We start from the raw sequence: 14,812 nt of genomic DNA, 5'->3' as shown, positions 1-14,812 counted from the left end.
TTGTTTATATGATATATTTATAATTATATTAGGCTATATATGTATGTGTATATATATATATACACTCATCGGCCACTTTATTAGGTACCCCATGCTAGTAACGGGTTGGACCCCCTTTTGCCTTCAGAACTGCCTCAATTCTTCGTGGCATAGATTCAACAAGGTGCTGGAAGCATTCCTCAGGGAGTTTGGTCCATATTGACATGATGGCATCACACAGTTGCCGCAGATTTGTCGGCTGCACATCCATGACGCGAATCTCCCGTTCCACCACATCCCAAAGATGCTCTATTGGGTTGAGATCTGGTGACTGTGGAGGCCATTTTAGTACAGTGAACTCATTGTCATGTTCAAGAAACCAATTTGAAATGATTAGAGCTTTGTGACATGGTGGAAGTAGCCATCAGAGGATGGGTACATGGTGGCCATAAAGGGATGGACATGGTCAGAAACAATGCTCAGGTAGGCCGTGGCATTTAAACGATGCCCAATTGGCACTAAGGGGCCTAAAGTGTGCCAGGAAAACATCCCCCACACCATTACACCACCACCACCAGCCTGCACAGTGGTAACAAGGCATGATGGTTCCATGTTCTCATTCTGTTTACGCCAAATTCTGACTCTAACATCTGAATGTCTCAACAGAAATCGAGACTCATCAGACCAGGCAACATTTTTCCAGTCTTCAACTGTTCAATTTTGGTGAGCTCTTGCAAATTGTAGCCTCTTTTTCCTATTTGTAGTGGAGATGAGTGGTACCCGGTGGAGTCTTCTGCTGTTGTAGCCCATCCGCCTCAAGGTTGTGCGTGTTGTGGCTTCACAAATGCTTTGCTGCATACCTCGGTTGTAACGAGTGGTTATTTCAGTCACTGTTGCCCTTCTATCAGCTCGAACCAGTCTGGCCATTCTCCTCTGACCTCTGGCATCAACAAGGCATTTCCGCCCACAGAACTGCCGCTCACTGGATGTTTTTTCTTTTTCGGACCATTCTCTGTAAACCCTAGAGATGGTTGTGCGTGAAAATCCCAGTAGATTAGCAGTTTCTGAAATACTCAGACCAGCCCTTCTGGCACCAACAATCATGCCACGTTCAAAGTCACTCAAATCAACTTTCTTCCCCATACTGATGCTTGGTTTGAACTGCAGGAGATTGTCTTGACCATGTCTACATGCCTAAATGCACTGAGTTGCCGCCATGTGATTGGCTGCTTAGAAATTAAGTGTTAACGAGCAGTTGGACAGGTGTACCTAATAAAGTGGCCGGTGAGTGTATATATATATATATATATGTGTGTGTGTATATATATATATATGTGTGTGTATATATATATATATATATATATATATTATATGTGTTTTATATATATTATATAAAAACAAACTTTTATGTTAGATCCGGTTAATCACGATTACTTGATTTGACAGCCCTATCAATATGTATTAAATATTATTAAACAGCTAAATATCAAACCAAGTTAGATTTTTTTAAGACATTTTTAAAGCACATGAACACTTAAAAAAACGTTGTAATTTGTCGTTATAAAATTCTTAAAAAGTTTAAAATAACAGGTTTAACTACGGAACATGTTAATTTGATTTTAAAAAAAGAAACTGACTTTATCCACTAAAAATCACTGCCACGGTTAATTAAAAGCCAAAACGTAAGTATAAGGTTAGTTCACTAAGATGCCACTTGGTTTGATATTTTGTAATTTAATAAAATGACATTCAATTCTGTCATCATTTACTCACCTTCATGTCGTTCCAAACCTATATGACTTTATTTTCTTCCTTGAAACACAAAATACTTATGGGGCTATACTGTACATAAACATACTTGCATAACTTTGATAAATCCTCATCAGTTATAATGGACAGTGAGTCAGACTCACTGCTGTCCTCTCTGGCACTACAGATCAATCTCAAACAAATCAGCACAGACATATTGTTGATTTATTGTTATGTCATGACTATGCTGCACAGAGGCATATAGGGTGTCCGTTTTGCACATCAATAATTTAACTGGAACCAAGTGAGTGGACGCACACACGTACATTAATACAGACAGACACGTCCTGGGAAATATTTATATGATAAAGTTCTAATACCTTGTTCTCACTCACTGGTGAAGACTAAAGAGACACTAAAGATGCAATGTATGCAACTGATGGGCTTTCACAACTGAAACCATTATAGATATATATATATATACATATACACTGAACAAAATTATAAACACAACATTTTTGTTTTTACCCCCATTTTTAATGAGCTGAACTCAAAGATCTAAGACTTTTTCTTTGTACACAAAAGGCCTATTTCTCTCAAATATTGTACACAAACCTGTCTAAATCTGTGTTAGTGAGCACTTCTCCTTTGCCGAGATAATCCATCCACCTCACAGGTGTGGCATATCAAGATGCTGATTAGACAGCATGATTATTGCACAGGTGTGCCTTAGGCTGTCCACAATAAAAAGCCACTCTAAAATGTGCAGTTTTACTGTATTGGGGGGGTCCGAGTTGCTGGATAAGGGCAGGACCTAGAACACGCAGACGTATATGCCGATCCAAATATAGTATATCCGATAGACTGAACGATAGATAGATAGACTGAACGATAGATAGATAGATAGATAGACTGAACGATAGATAGATAGATAGATAGATAGATAGATAGACTGAACGATAGATAGATAGATAGATAGATAGACTGAACGATAGATAGATAGATAGATAGATAGACTGAACGATAGATAGATAGATAGATAGATAGACTGAACGATAGATAGATAGATAGATAGACTGAACGATAGATAGATAGATAGATAGATAGATAGATAGACTGAACGATAGATAGATAGATAGATAGATAGATAGATAGATAGATAGATAGACTGAACGATAGATAGATAGATAGATAGATAGATAGATAGACTGAACGATAGATAGATAGATAGATAGATAGATAGACTGAGCGATAGATAGACTGAGAGACAGACAGACAGACAGACAGACAGACAGACAGACAGACAGACAGACAGACAGACAGACAGACAGACAGACAGACAGACAGACAGACAGACAGACAGACAGACAGACAGACAGACAGACAGACAGATAGATAGATAGATAGATAGATAGATAGATAGATAGATAGATAGATAGATAGACTGAACGAAAGATAGACAGACAGACAGAAATATAGATAGATAAACTGAATAAGCTAGACTGAATGATAGATAGATACTTACAATGGAAGTAAAGGGGGACAATTCATAAAGACTAAAAAAACTCAATATAGCCATAAGATAAAAACAATATGTGTGCTATAATTTCAGTTTGGGGGAAAAAAAAAAACACTAACCCTTTGTGTAAAATATCCAATTTCACAACTTTGCTGCTGTCAATTTTTTTTTAAAGGAGGTATGAGTCATTTTGTAGTAATCAATATTATGCCACATATGCTGTCGGTTGAGATTAACTTGAATTGAACCTGGAATGTAAATTTCAAATGAAGCTTAGTGAGTTTAGAAAGTGCACAGGTTGGCTTAATACTCCAAACACTGTCCCAGGACCGTCCTCTCCAAACAGGTCACGCTGACCAATCGGAGTGTCCAGTACACACACTCGATGCTGGTCACAGACAGCCGAGCAGGTCCGTCTTCATTATTTATGCTGCTGTTGACCCGCTCGCCTCCCCGTCCTGATGGGAGAGATTACTCTTCCTGTTTGTCCGACTGGATCTGCATGAGGAATCACGATCCGCTCCATCATCTGTCCGGATCAAACTCAGCCAACAAATATAGCATTGGTCATAGCAGACAACACCAGGTCAGGATGCAGAGATGTTTTCCCATTACTGGTCATAACACTCAATATGTTGCACTTCTACATTTAGGCCCTTGCTTCTCAAACATCTCATAGACCTTTTGCTATATCTGTCTCTTGACAGGTGGTCAGACTGGTTTGTGCATATGGACACTCATGGAAAGGAGGGAGAACTGGCACGTGTCCCAACCTGGAGCCTGAGTGTGCTGACAAGATAGGGGTTCGCTTTGCTGAGCATGACCTAAGTCCTGTTGACCGGAAACTCAAGGAAACCAGACACCTTACAGTGCACATTTGACTAACATAAGCACCCAGAAGCACAGAAAGACAAAAAAAATATTAGATCAGCTGTACATTTTTGCATATAATTCGAACACAAAACTCTAACATTAAAATGCACCGTTCTTCCATTTTAAATCCAGCTGACGTGCTTATGGTTTCAGCTGTGACGCGTTCGATCTGTTTGTTGTGGCCACTGGCAACAATTATTGATGTGCTAAATCTCATCAGTGCAAATGAGGTGACAACTTGCAAATGATAAGATTCAAAGATTGAACAAGTACAGGAAGGCTTTGCATAGATGATACTGCAGACATTCATCTGACCTTTGTATCTTCCCCCACCTGCGTTTTTGAAAACCTATGTGAAGCTTTTACATATTAGACCAGCCTTTGCTTTTTTGATCATATATATAAAGGGTTTGTTGCTTTTGCTTTATGTTCCAGTGGGCACCACATGAGGGCAGTGCATTTTAAGATACAAAGACACTTGCCTTATAATGACTTCACCCATGATGTAAAATCACAGAGCATGGCCACAATATAAATCCGCAGACACACAGCAGGACGTTTGTTGTTGACGCTGAGAGTTGAAGTGGAGTATTACACAAAGAAATCGTTTGTCTCTGAGAGACATTGCAACAAGAAAATACCTTTACAGCAAACTAACAGTGTTTTGTCTCTCACTAGGGGAACATTTTGTAAGATAACAACATGAAATATTTTTTCAGGTCCTGTATGAATCATTTTACACACTCATCCTACTCAAGTTGCATTATCTATATATAACAGCTTAGTGTAAGTTGTTTGCAAGAAAATAAGCAGCTTAACATTGAAAACAAAGGAAGTAAGTGATCTCACAGACTGAGCTGGAGAAGAAAAAAAAGTATTTTTTTGTCATAACGGATTATTAGTTGTGGAAATAAAATGCTGTAACTCTAATGCATTTATGAACTGTAAACACCTGCTGTTTTTTTGTGATTTCCAGCTCAAGTAAATGACAACAAATGGCAGTTTGCTTTGATATTCTAATCCAGTGGTTGTCAACTGATAGGTTGCAACCCATTTTTTGTTGGGGGGGAGACAAAGCTAAATACAAATAATAAAATGTCACAATGCACATTAATCTTGTACAATTCAAATAAATGCTAAATAAAACCAGCATATCAACTTTTCAAATGGAGAAGAAACACTTCCCATATTTGTTGCAGTTGACATCAAAGGCTGCGTGTCCCAGCAAACTCAAATTCACTTTGTAGAAGTAGGACAACAACTAAAATACTTACATTTCAGCCTTTAAACCATTATTAAAGAAAAAAATCGATGAGTCAAAGCAATGTATAACGCAGCTTCGCTTTTTAGAAATGCGACTTTGAAAGTATAATATAAACACTATAAGATAAATATTCATAATTCATCAACAATAAGAATTTGCTTATTCGTTGAGTGCAAACTGCTCTGAAACTGGGTTTGGACGCAAAACCAGTTGAGAAACAACTCATGATGAATGCATGAAGAAGAAGAAGAAAAAAGAATTGCACAGGTATTGATCTTAGAATATTTAATTGGAAAAGTCAGTTTCAAAAATACAAGGCAAATCCAGGGGAAAGGGTGCTTACAGCTCACTGAGTCGGGTACTGTGGCCTTCTCACAATGGCAATAAATAACTATTATAGCACAGACATTGATTTCACCTCTTCAAAATCCATCAGTGAAACACTCATAATACCATGACCAAGTGAAGCAGAACACATCTGAGCTGTACTGAGTGATGGTTCAGTGTTCCCATTTTCTCGATCATGCGGGGTGGAAACCAAAGTGGTTGAGAGTATTAGCCAATATGTTCCTCTATTAATATGAGTAAGCAAATTAACACAAGAACATATTGGACATATGGAATCAACATATGCACGTGCGCATAAGCTATTACAAATGATCTATTTACTACAATAACAATGTTCAACATTGCAAAAAAAAAAAAACGCACACAGTGAATGGCAACTTAACACTTATAGCACAAAACAAGAAAAAATTAGAAATGCAACATAAACCGAGAGAGAGATTTTGGCAAAACACAAAATAAGAAGGATTTGAATTGAAATGGCACATTATTCAGTGCTAAAATTATGGACCTATAGTGCTGTTAGTACAGTTTTTAAAAATTGCTGAAAAGAAGCGATACATGATTGGAAATAAATGGCACGCCGAGCTTATTTCAACACAAACATCCACAAAACAATGCATTCGATTTTAAAACATTATATCCTTGAGTAATACTAAGCTTCAAAGGAAATGGAGAACTTAAAAAGTCCAGTGAGAATAGCAAGGCCCGGCTGAGGCGGTAGGGTCTCTGTGTTTTAAATAAGGATGGAAAAGAAGCGGTAAATCGGTGAACGTCGTCGACCCTGTCACTATATGTACAACAGGAAGGCTGCAGTCCGTCGGCAGGGTAAATCCTCCTATTCACATGGCTCAGTTACACAAGTTTTTATTTTCTTTTTTTTAAATATTCACGTTCTACGTCTAATTCCTAAACTAACACCCCATAGGCTGGACAGGTCACCTCATTGAGACGGATTCCATAAAGCATTGCACAAAACACCGGTGTTTATCAGGTCTGCACTCATTCGAGGCAGACCTGGATGCTGTTTTCCTGGGAGATACGCGACAGAATTTCACCCTAACTGATACTAAACATTAATATAGTTGATGTGGGATAACTTTCTGAATCTATTTCAGCACTACATACCTGGTTATGTGTCCATAAGTGAGCTGACCATGTCACAGGAAACTATTCTGAGGCTATGAACATGCAGACATCGATGGCTTTTACATTGCAGATTTTCGGTTTGCATACACAGAACAGGAAGAGCTTCTCACATCAAGGATGGAGGGAGTGCCAGAACGAGCATCCTATCATACATGATCCCTCCTCCTGCTGGTTTAAATTAGCCCTCTGCAGACCTTGTGTGGAAAATGGGTCAGATCTATCATCAAAATGGATGTGTTTGTATGTGGAGTGTGGTGCGTTATCTTGTGTGTTCTGAACGGGGTGTCGGGGATCTGTGTTTAATGCTTGAAATGTCTCTTGGTGCGCTCCACTCTACCTGTGCAAAAGGGAACTGGAATAGCTGGACTACACTCAACGTAGTTTAGGACAGACGGTCTGAGAGACTATAAGAAAGCACTGGGGTTCGCTCTCGGGTCCTTTTGGTTCCTGTAGCGCATGGCCAGCCAAACTCCTAAGATCTGAGAAAAAAAGGGGGAAAAAAATATTATAAATACAGTTCTGGAGTTTAATATATAGCTATTAATGAGACAAAGTCAATGTGATAAAATGATTTTATCATTACAGGCAAATTAACACTAATGCATGACTGGAAGTGACTTATTTATAGGCTATATCAGAAATATTTTAAAAGAGATCCATGTTCAATGTTCAATAAATATATATATTCAGTAATATTATATATATTCTAACATTATTTAAATGTGTATATATACACACAGTATATATACACACACATACATACAGTAACATATTGTGTGTATGTTTGTGTTAGTATTGTTAACTAAAACTATTTTAAAAAATTGTTATTAGAAATAAAGAAACAATTGTGTTAATTTGTTTGTTATAAAAATAAATATAAAGATAAAAATAATATTTTAGTAAAAATAAAGCTAAAATAAAAAAAACAAATATTAGATGAATATGAACTTAAACGAAACCTTGGGAACTTACTGAAATAAAATAAAGTTGAGATACAATTAAATTACTAGAAAAATGACTAAAACTGAAATAAAAATAGAAAATAAACTAAAATGAAGAATGTGTAATTGATACTTTTTAATGTATTTTACCCTTCTAATGAAGATGTAGTTTGTAAATGTATTTTTTTGTAGGACGCCACTTTCTTAATTACAACTTATTTATGATCAATTACAATTTATTTCAAGCTTTATTCTCTAACTAACATGCCCAGACCTCGGAAAGACAGGACAAAAAAGAAGTCCAGATCTCCAGTTTTCAACTTTTTTGTGGCATTCACGTGCGGCCCACACAGCATGTGATCTGAACTGACCTCTGTGAAGCTGAAAAAGAGGCCGACTCCTCCCAGAATCTTCAGAGCTTCTGATGAATGTTGGAGCATCTTTTCACCGCAGGTGAGGCAGGATTTCTTTCCTACACATAGCTGCGGGAAAAGAAAGCAGGGTGTTATTCTCTCATTTTTCACATCTACAGGTCATCATCAGAAATAAATGGTCCATTCACTGTTCATCTTAGAACAAAATAAACAGTAGTGTGACCCTTTACCTGTTGGGTCAGACCATTTCTTCCTGTCTAAATGCCCGGGTTCACTTCATTTTCCCTTATTCTGCTCTGTCTTGCGCACAGCCGTGTCCACACAGTTTACTCAACCACGGATGAGCGCGGACGGACAAGTTCTACACGCATGCAAAGTACAATTGCTTTTTTTTATACTCTACCAGACGTCAGAGTCGTGTAAGGATGGATAGAAGTAAAGTAGCGGATCCTTCACTGCATATGCAAAGTTTAGAACAAGAACCAAAACAAAAAGAAGGATATGCTGTGTTTACGGTTTTCTATCACTCTTTGAACCGCACTCTTTTTCGGCTACTGCACAGTACATCACAACTGTGCATATTGTCACCTATAGTGGACTCTTCTGTCTCAACATTTACCTTGTGCATGTCCTGTCGTACACACACCGTCCGCGGACACTCCCAATGACGAAAATTATGTCACGTGGACCGTCGCGATACGCCGAAACCCAAAGTATACTGGGCTTAAGTGACAGTTCTTTGCTAGAATAATGGTGCATTCAATTCCTCATGGGAAGTTCATATTTACGAGGTGGGAAGACGTGTTTACGACACCAGGTGCGTTCAAGTTATTTTCGTCGGAGTAAGATGGCGGTGTAGACTCTTTTAATTAACTACACAAAAATACAGCAAGGTTTTTAACTCTATACTTCGAGAAAATTAAGAACACGAATGTGGATCAGATGCGTTTTGCTTTTTAATGTTTTTAATTAATTTATGAAGCCACTGTAAACTTTATCGTTACATATTTTGTTGTTATATTACAATGCTCTCATATTTTATGTAGGTAATTAGCTTACTTCGTTATAAATAGAAAAGCCTGACAATATCAATGCTAAATACCTTTAGGGTTAGCTTACCCAAAAGTTAAGAGTCAAGAGTTAGATGTCTAAAATGAGAATTTTAAAGATTAATATCAGAGGATTTTGATATAAGAGAAGAGGCGCTTGAGTTTGTTGCCCAGCCCTATTTGTTTGAACGGCGTCAAAGCTTACGCTACTTCTACATCGCATCAGAAGTTACTCTTTTGGCGCAAGTCGACTAGCGTAGGCCATCTGCTAGTTATTTTTGTTTATAAAGTTTTAAATATGGATATTTTGCTTATATCGCATCAGAAGGCCTTTATTAACCCCTTGGAGCTGTATGAAGAGCTATTAAGGATCATATCAAGGATATTTTTTTGGTATAACTCTAATTGTGTTTGTCTGAAAGTAGAAAGTCCCAACTCGTAAACATCGGTGCTTAAAGAAAATCGTGAGCTTCCCACTCGTATTAAGGACATTGTGGTAGCGTTCATGTGCATTCAACTCGTAAATACAATCTTTCTGACATGACTTGAACGCACCATGAGATCGTTTTTTTTGTGACTCATGCTCATCGTATCTCCCTTTTCTCAAAATCCTGTCCTCTCTCAACTTTATCTATTCAATAAGGTGGTAGAAAGCCAAAATAAAACAAAAAAGGAGAAGACAAAGAAGGTATTCTTACAGATTCACAGAGGTTTAAGTCAGACACAAAATCTGTCTGGGGATGAGTGTTGTTGAACAGGCCACAGCAGTCCAGTTTTTTCTCAAGACTTATTCTTGTATCGTTACTCATTATTCTCCAGGACGAGGTCAGCAGCTTCTCCTGTTTTGGTAATGGGACATGAGAAAAACCAGGAATCACTCTCAGTTTCTCAACAAACAATTGTGCAACAACAACAACAAGTGTGCTTTAAAATGAATTCGGCCTACCTGCTGACCCTGGTTCATGGCCAGGCAAGAACAAGAAACTCCAAACTGGAAGAGGAAGACAATGAAGAGAATGACCATGTACTGTACAAAAAGCATTTGTTGTCAAGGACTTAACAACTTTCGGATGGGAGAACTATTCAAATATTTACAATTATAACACCATTTCTATGGGCATAGAACTACAAAAGGCACGCAGTACAAGGCTGCTAAAGGATACAAAGAAAAGCATGACTTGGTGATGGTGGACGGCTCCAATGAGCCCCACAATGGAGATCAGAAGCAGAAAGAAGCCCACGGCAATCACGCCGCCAATGATGTGGATGCTGGAGACGATGCCAAAGCCTTTCCCCCATGCTGCTACTACAATCAACAGAAGACCCACCAGCTGAGGATGAAACAAGAGACCAATCAGAAACATGTCACAACAGTACAAACTGAAATAACACTATATTGCGCTTCAAGTCAACATGAAATGGCATTCACAACCCATTTTACTTCCATAATGTGACATGATGTTAGCTAGTTGAACAGCATAATTAACGAGAGAAAAAAGGGACCTGATTTTATCCATAGAGTTGATTAAAAAATACATATAAAATACAATAAAAATAGTACACTGGCAAGACATCTAAAACAAAGTATGTTACAATTAACTTTCATTTTAATTCAATTAATTCATTTCATTTTTTTATACATTTTTAATTTAACTTACAATTGTAAGTTAAAAGGTTAAAAATAGTACACTGGCAAGACATCTAAAATAAAATAAATTACAGTTCATTTGACGCTTGCAAAAATTATTTTGCCAGAACTGCTGGCAACTTATGAATGGAAAATATGCTTTTTGTCCACAGATAGTGTAGTTATGACTATCAGTAGGGACTAACCATTATTATCATGTTAACCAAAAGCTAGCTGGGCGTGGTCTCCATATGACAGGTAGTTGGAGAGGAGGATTTAAAAACGAAAAAAAAAACCTTTTCCTCTGGAATGCATTCACAATAAGACCAGTAAATAAGGTCAAAGTTGATTTAATGTTGACTTGAAGTGACGTCTACAGTTGTTAAAAAAAATATATACATCAAGATGAGTACTTAATATTGTGTTTCAATTCATTACAACTACTGCGACAGCAACATGAAACAAGTCAAGTCTACTTCACTTCCTTTCAACAAGCTAAGCTGTGACTAGTGTCAATCTGCAGTTCAAGGGTTTGTCTGGAATCTATATAACCCAAAGCAAAGGGCAGCAGGATAAAGATTGCAGGTCCAGAGAGCAACATATTTACCAAACAGCAGCACATGGGCAGCATATCACGCGCCAAACCCAGCGCCGAACAATGTACACAGTGTACACACACAGTCCCTCCTTAAATGCCAGCATGAGGGGTACGATTATGACATTATGAAGAACATTGTGAACCAAAACCAAGTCAAATACACCATAAAATGGTCTGAGTGATGGATTCTGTGCAAACTGCATATTTAATTAATGATTTTACTCAATTGTAAAGTGATTTACAGAAGGGTTTTCCAACTAGGGTCCACAATGGAGTTCTAGGGAGCCCGTGGAAAACTTAAGAGTAAAACTGTAAATAAAAAAAATGAAAGTAAGATTAAACACATAAATAAATTATTAATTTAAATGAGTAAATATTAATAAATACATTTCAATAAATAAAATCTAACAGTACAGTACTATGAGTAGAGAAAAATGTAAATGTAAATGGTTCTGCTAGGGAATACTAGGGGGGTCAGTGGGAAAAAACTTTGAGAAAATAATTATAAGAGAAATAATAAATAAAAATAAGATTAAACAAAATAAATTTAGTAAAACAAACAAAGGAACGAAAGAAGGAACAAAAGAAAGGAGAAAGAACGGAATGTAAATAATCTAACAGCACAGTACTAGCATGTAGAATCTTTTAACAATAGAAATGAATTAGTCAAAATAATATTTTACATGTTTATAATATTATTTTTCATAGTATAAATTAGGTCTGCTAGGAAAAAAAAGAGATAAAATGTAAAACAACAAATAAATTAAAGTAATATAAAATATATTAGTGAAACAAACAAAGAAAATAAAAAAATCCAAAGCTCCAGTCCGTAACTTTTTTGGATTAAACATTATCCAAAATAAATTGAGCAAGTACATAACCAGCCAGTGTTCAAAACTAGCCCATCTGCTTGCCTTAGCTCGATTAAAAACCGTAAGCTTTTAATAATGTTTTTAATTCCAGTAGTACTGGTGAATGTCAATTTGAATTCGATAGCGGATCCAGAAAGGTTCAAACGACAATCCCCAGTGACAACTAGAGATTCATACGTTGTAAAATGCAAAAGACTTCGTTTGGACTTCGAAGTGGCTACAGAAAAGAAGAGACTGCAACCGGGCCCATGCTTTAAAACAAGGATAAATATCAGAAGGGCATTAAATGTAGTCACGCAATGCAATGTTGAACATTAACAATTTCAGAAGATTTAATCAGCGCATTTACTTCAATGCTTTTTTCCCCCTTAGTTGGTCAGAACAAAAGTGGATGTTACTTGTTAAGATTAAATTTTCCGGTGAAAATTATGTTGGTTAGATTCATCCGCGCCGTGTCGAGGCACAACTCACATAAGTTGATAATTCTGCGAATGTCTGCAATTGCAGATTTCAAACACAGATGGCGACAAAGAGGAAAAACTACGGACTGCAGCTTTAAAGAAAGAGAAATCTAAATTATCTAAAAGTACAGTACTATAGTGAATAGAAAAAAAATAATGTAACAATAATATTTGTTATAAATAATATTTTACACATATTTATAATATTATTTTTTCACAGTATAAATTGGTTCTTTACACAAGAAAATATATAGCTGTCTTTTAAAATTTAGGATGGGGGTCCCTAGCACAAGGATGATCATATTTGGGGCTCTGTGACATACAGTAGTACACTTATAGCAAAAGTAGCCCCTGTGGAGTAACCTGAGGTTAAGTGTCTTTACCTTAAAGGGTTTTAACCTTTGGGTTACTAGCACAGATCTACACTACACCACCCAAAGTCTTTTAGCACTTCTCATTTACAGCTCTGGCTGAATGCAACGTCCTTCATTTTTGGCTGAGTGTGAGTGTGACTGTGCCACTGTGATCTTAACCCAGTATTGTCATCGCATGTGAGTCAGAGGCATTATAGATACATGATCAGTGACTCAGTACTGTGTGCATCATATTAAGCAAGCATGAATATTAACTCGGCAAAATCTGAAATGACATTTGAGTTTTGACAGATAACGTTACATGCATGAAGCTGCCAGACCAAAGTCTTTCAGAGCAATCAGTCTAATCGGTCGTGAAATAGACATAAATACACAAATTTTGTATATAACTTAAAAATACACTTTATCCATAAAGTAAACAAAACGAGTTAATGAAAAACAGATTACACAAACAAACATAAGGACGATTATGCAACACTGCATGGCGAAACATCATTATTCTACAAAAAACAAACTACAAAAACATTCTTAATATTAACACATAAAACCGATGTTTTCTTTCACTACTAACAGCAAAACAATAATATTTGATTTAACTAGTACAGCCTGTGACGATAAGTAACGTTAGCTAGCTGATTCATCTTACGTTACTGTTAGCAATAAATAAAAGACCTCACCAACGACCAAGCAATAATAAGAGACCAAGAGAGTAAATATTAAGGAAAAAGGTCCATAATACGCATTATATCCAGTATAAATGTAGAACTTAATGTTAAGTATTTTTTACAGGATTAGCCGTTGCTAACAGGCTAGCTGAGCTATATATATATTCATACGACTCACCATATAAACTACATTTAGCGAACAGAGGGCGTTTTTCGAGCACGTAAATCCTCCGCAAACCATGTTGAATCTTCAGGCATTTACCGGTGAGATGAAATGATGTGCTGCTGATGTTGTTTTCGCTGATGTGAGTATGCTATAAACTGCTCTTCTTCTCGTGTGGTGAGCACTAGCGATGTCCGATTCGTTCATTTCAGTCGAATGCTTTTGATGAATCAATTAAACCGGTTCACAAAACCGACTGAACTGAATCATTCGCGGTACCAAACGCGAGTCAGCGACTGAATGAATCTTGTTTAATTCCAATGCAAATGATTTTTTGGTTATAATAAATAATGAGATGAATCACGGCTGCAGCAAACTGAACTAAGACACATGAATTCACAATAAATTGCATTGTTAATTAACCTCAAATAAAACGTTAAAAAAAACAGAAACGTTTTTTGAATGAATGTCTACGACGTGATGATGACGAATTTGGGTCATGAAATAAATGAATCACTGAATCGTTTTAATTGATTCTTTGAAATGACTTTTCAAAAGAACTGATTCGCGGAAATCGGTTCCCATCGCCTGGGCTGAGCTAGCCGGTGACGTCAACCGGAGCCGCAGACCCTCTAGCGGCAGAAGTTTCACTCATGTGCTTTGTTTGTAGGAATTTCCTAAGCATACAATTTAAACATAATTTTCACTGAAATAAAACCTGCTATATTAAGATTTTTACAAACAGCCAGAGTGTAAAAAAAACCCTCAAAATATTTCTTCAATTTCCAGTCTTAACATCGTTTTAAATCA

The 14,812-nt window shown here is 36.8% G+C and overlaps 1 protein-coding gene across 1 annotated transcript; it reads right to left on the bottom strand.

Moving 5' to 3' along the window:
- Positions 1 to 6,511: 6,511 nt before the first annotated feature.
- tspan31 (tetraspanin 31) lies at positions 6,512 to 14,224 on the bottom strand. The gene is made up of 6 exons (XM_056258022.1): positions 14,018 to 14,224; positions 10,406 to 10,573; positions 10,189 to 10,269; positions 9,941 to 10,081; positions 8,191 to 8,301; positions 6,512 to 7,357 (listed from the first exon to the last, which is right to left on the bottom strand). The coding sequence occupies exons 1-6, from the start codon at positions 14,078 to 14,080 to the stop codon at positions 7,283 to 7,285; spliced, it is 639 nt and encodes a 212-aa protein (XP_056113997.1). The 5' UTR covers positions 14,081 to 14,224; the 3' UTR covers positions 6,512 to 7,282.
- Positions 14,225 to 14,812: the final 588 nt, after the last annotated feature.

Source organism: Rhinichthys klamathensis, unplaced genomic scaffold (genome assembly GCF_029890125.1).
Source record: "Rhinichthys klamathensis goyatoka isolate OS25496 unplaced genomic scaffold, OSU_Roscu_1.1 h1tg000147l_1, whole genome shotgun sequence".
Lineage (NCBI taxonomy): Eukaryota > Metazoa > Chordata > Actinopteri > Cypriniformes > Leuciscidae > Rhinichthys > Rhinichthys klamathensis.
Note: the sequence above shows the minus strand (reverse complement) of the source record. Positions and strands in the feature narration are given on the sequence as shown.

Coding starts and splice junctions, on each gene's coding strand:
- tspan31 (XM_056258022.1), bottom strand. CDS start 14,080: ATGGTTTGCGGAGGATTTACGTGCTCGAAAAACGCCCTCTGTTCGCTA. Junction 10,574..14,017: donor CGCTAAATGTAGTTTATATG/GTGAGTCGTATG, acceptor TTTCATCCTCAG/CTGGTGGGTCTTCTGTTGAT. Junction 8,302..9,940: donor ACTTAAACCTCTGTGAATCT/GTAAGAATACCT, acceptor CTTTTCCCGCAG/CTATGTGTAGGAAAGAAATC.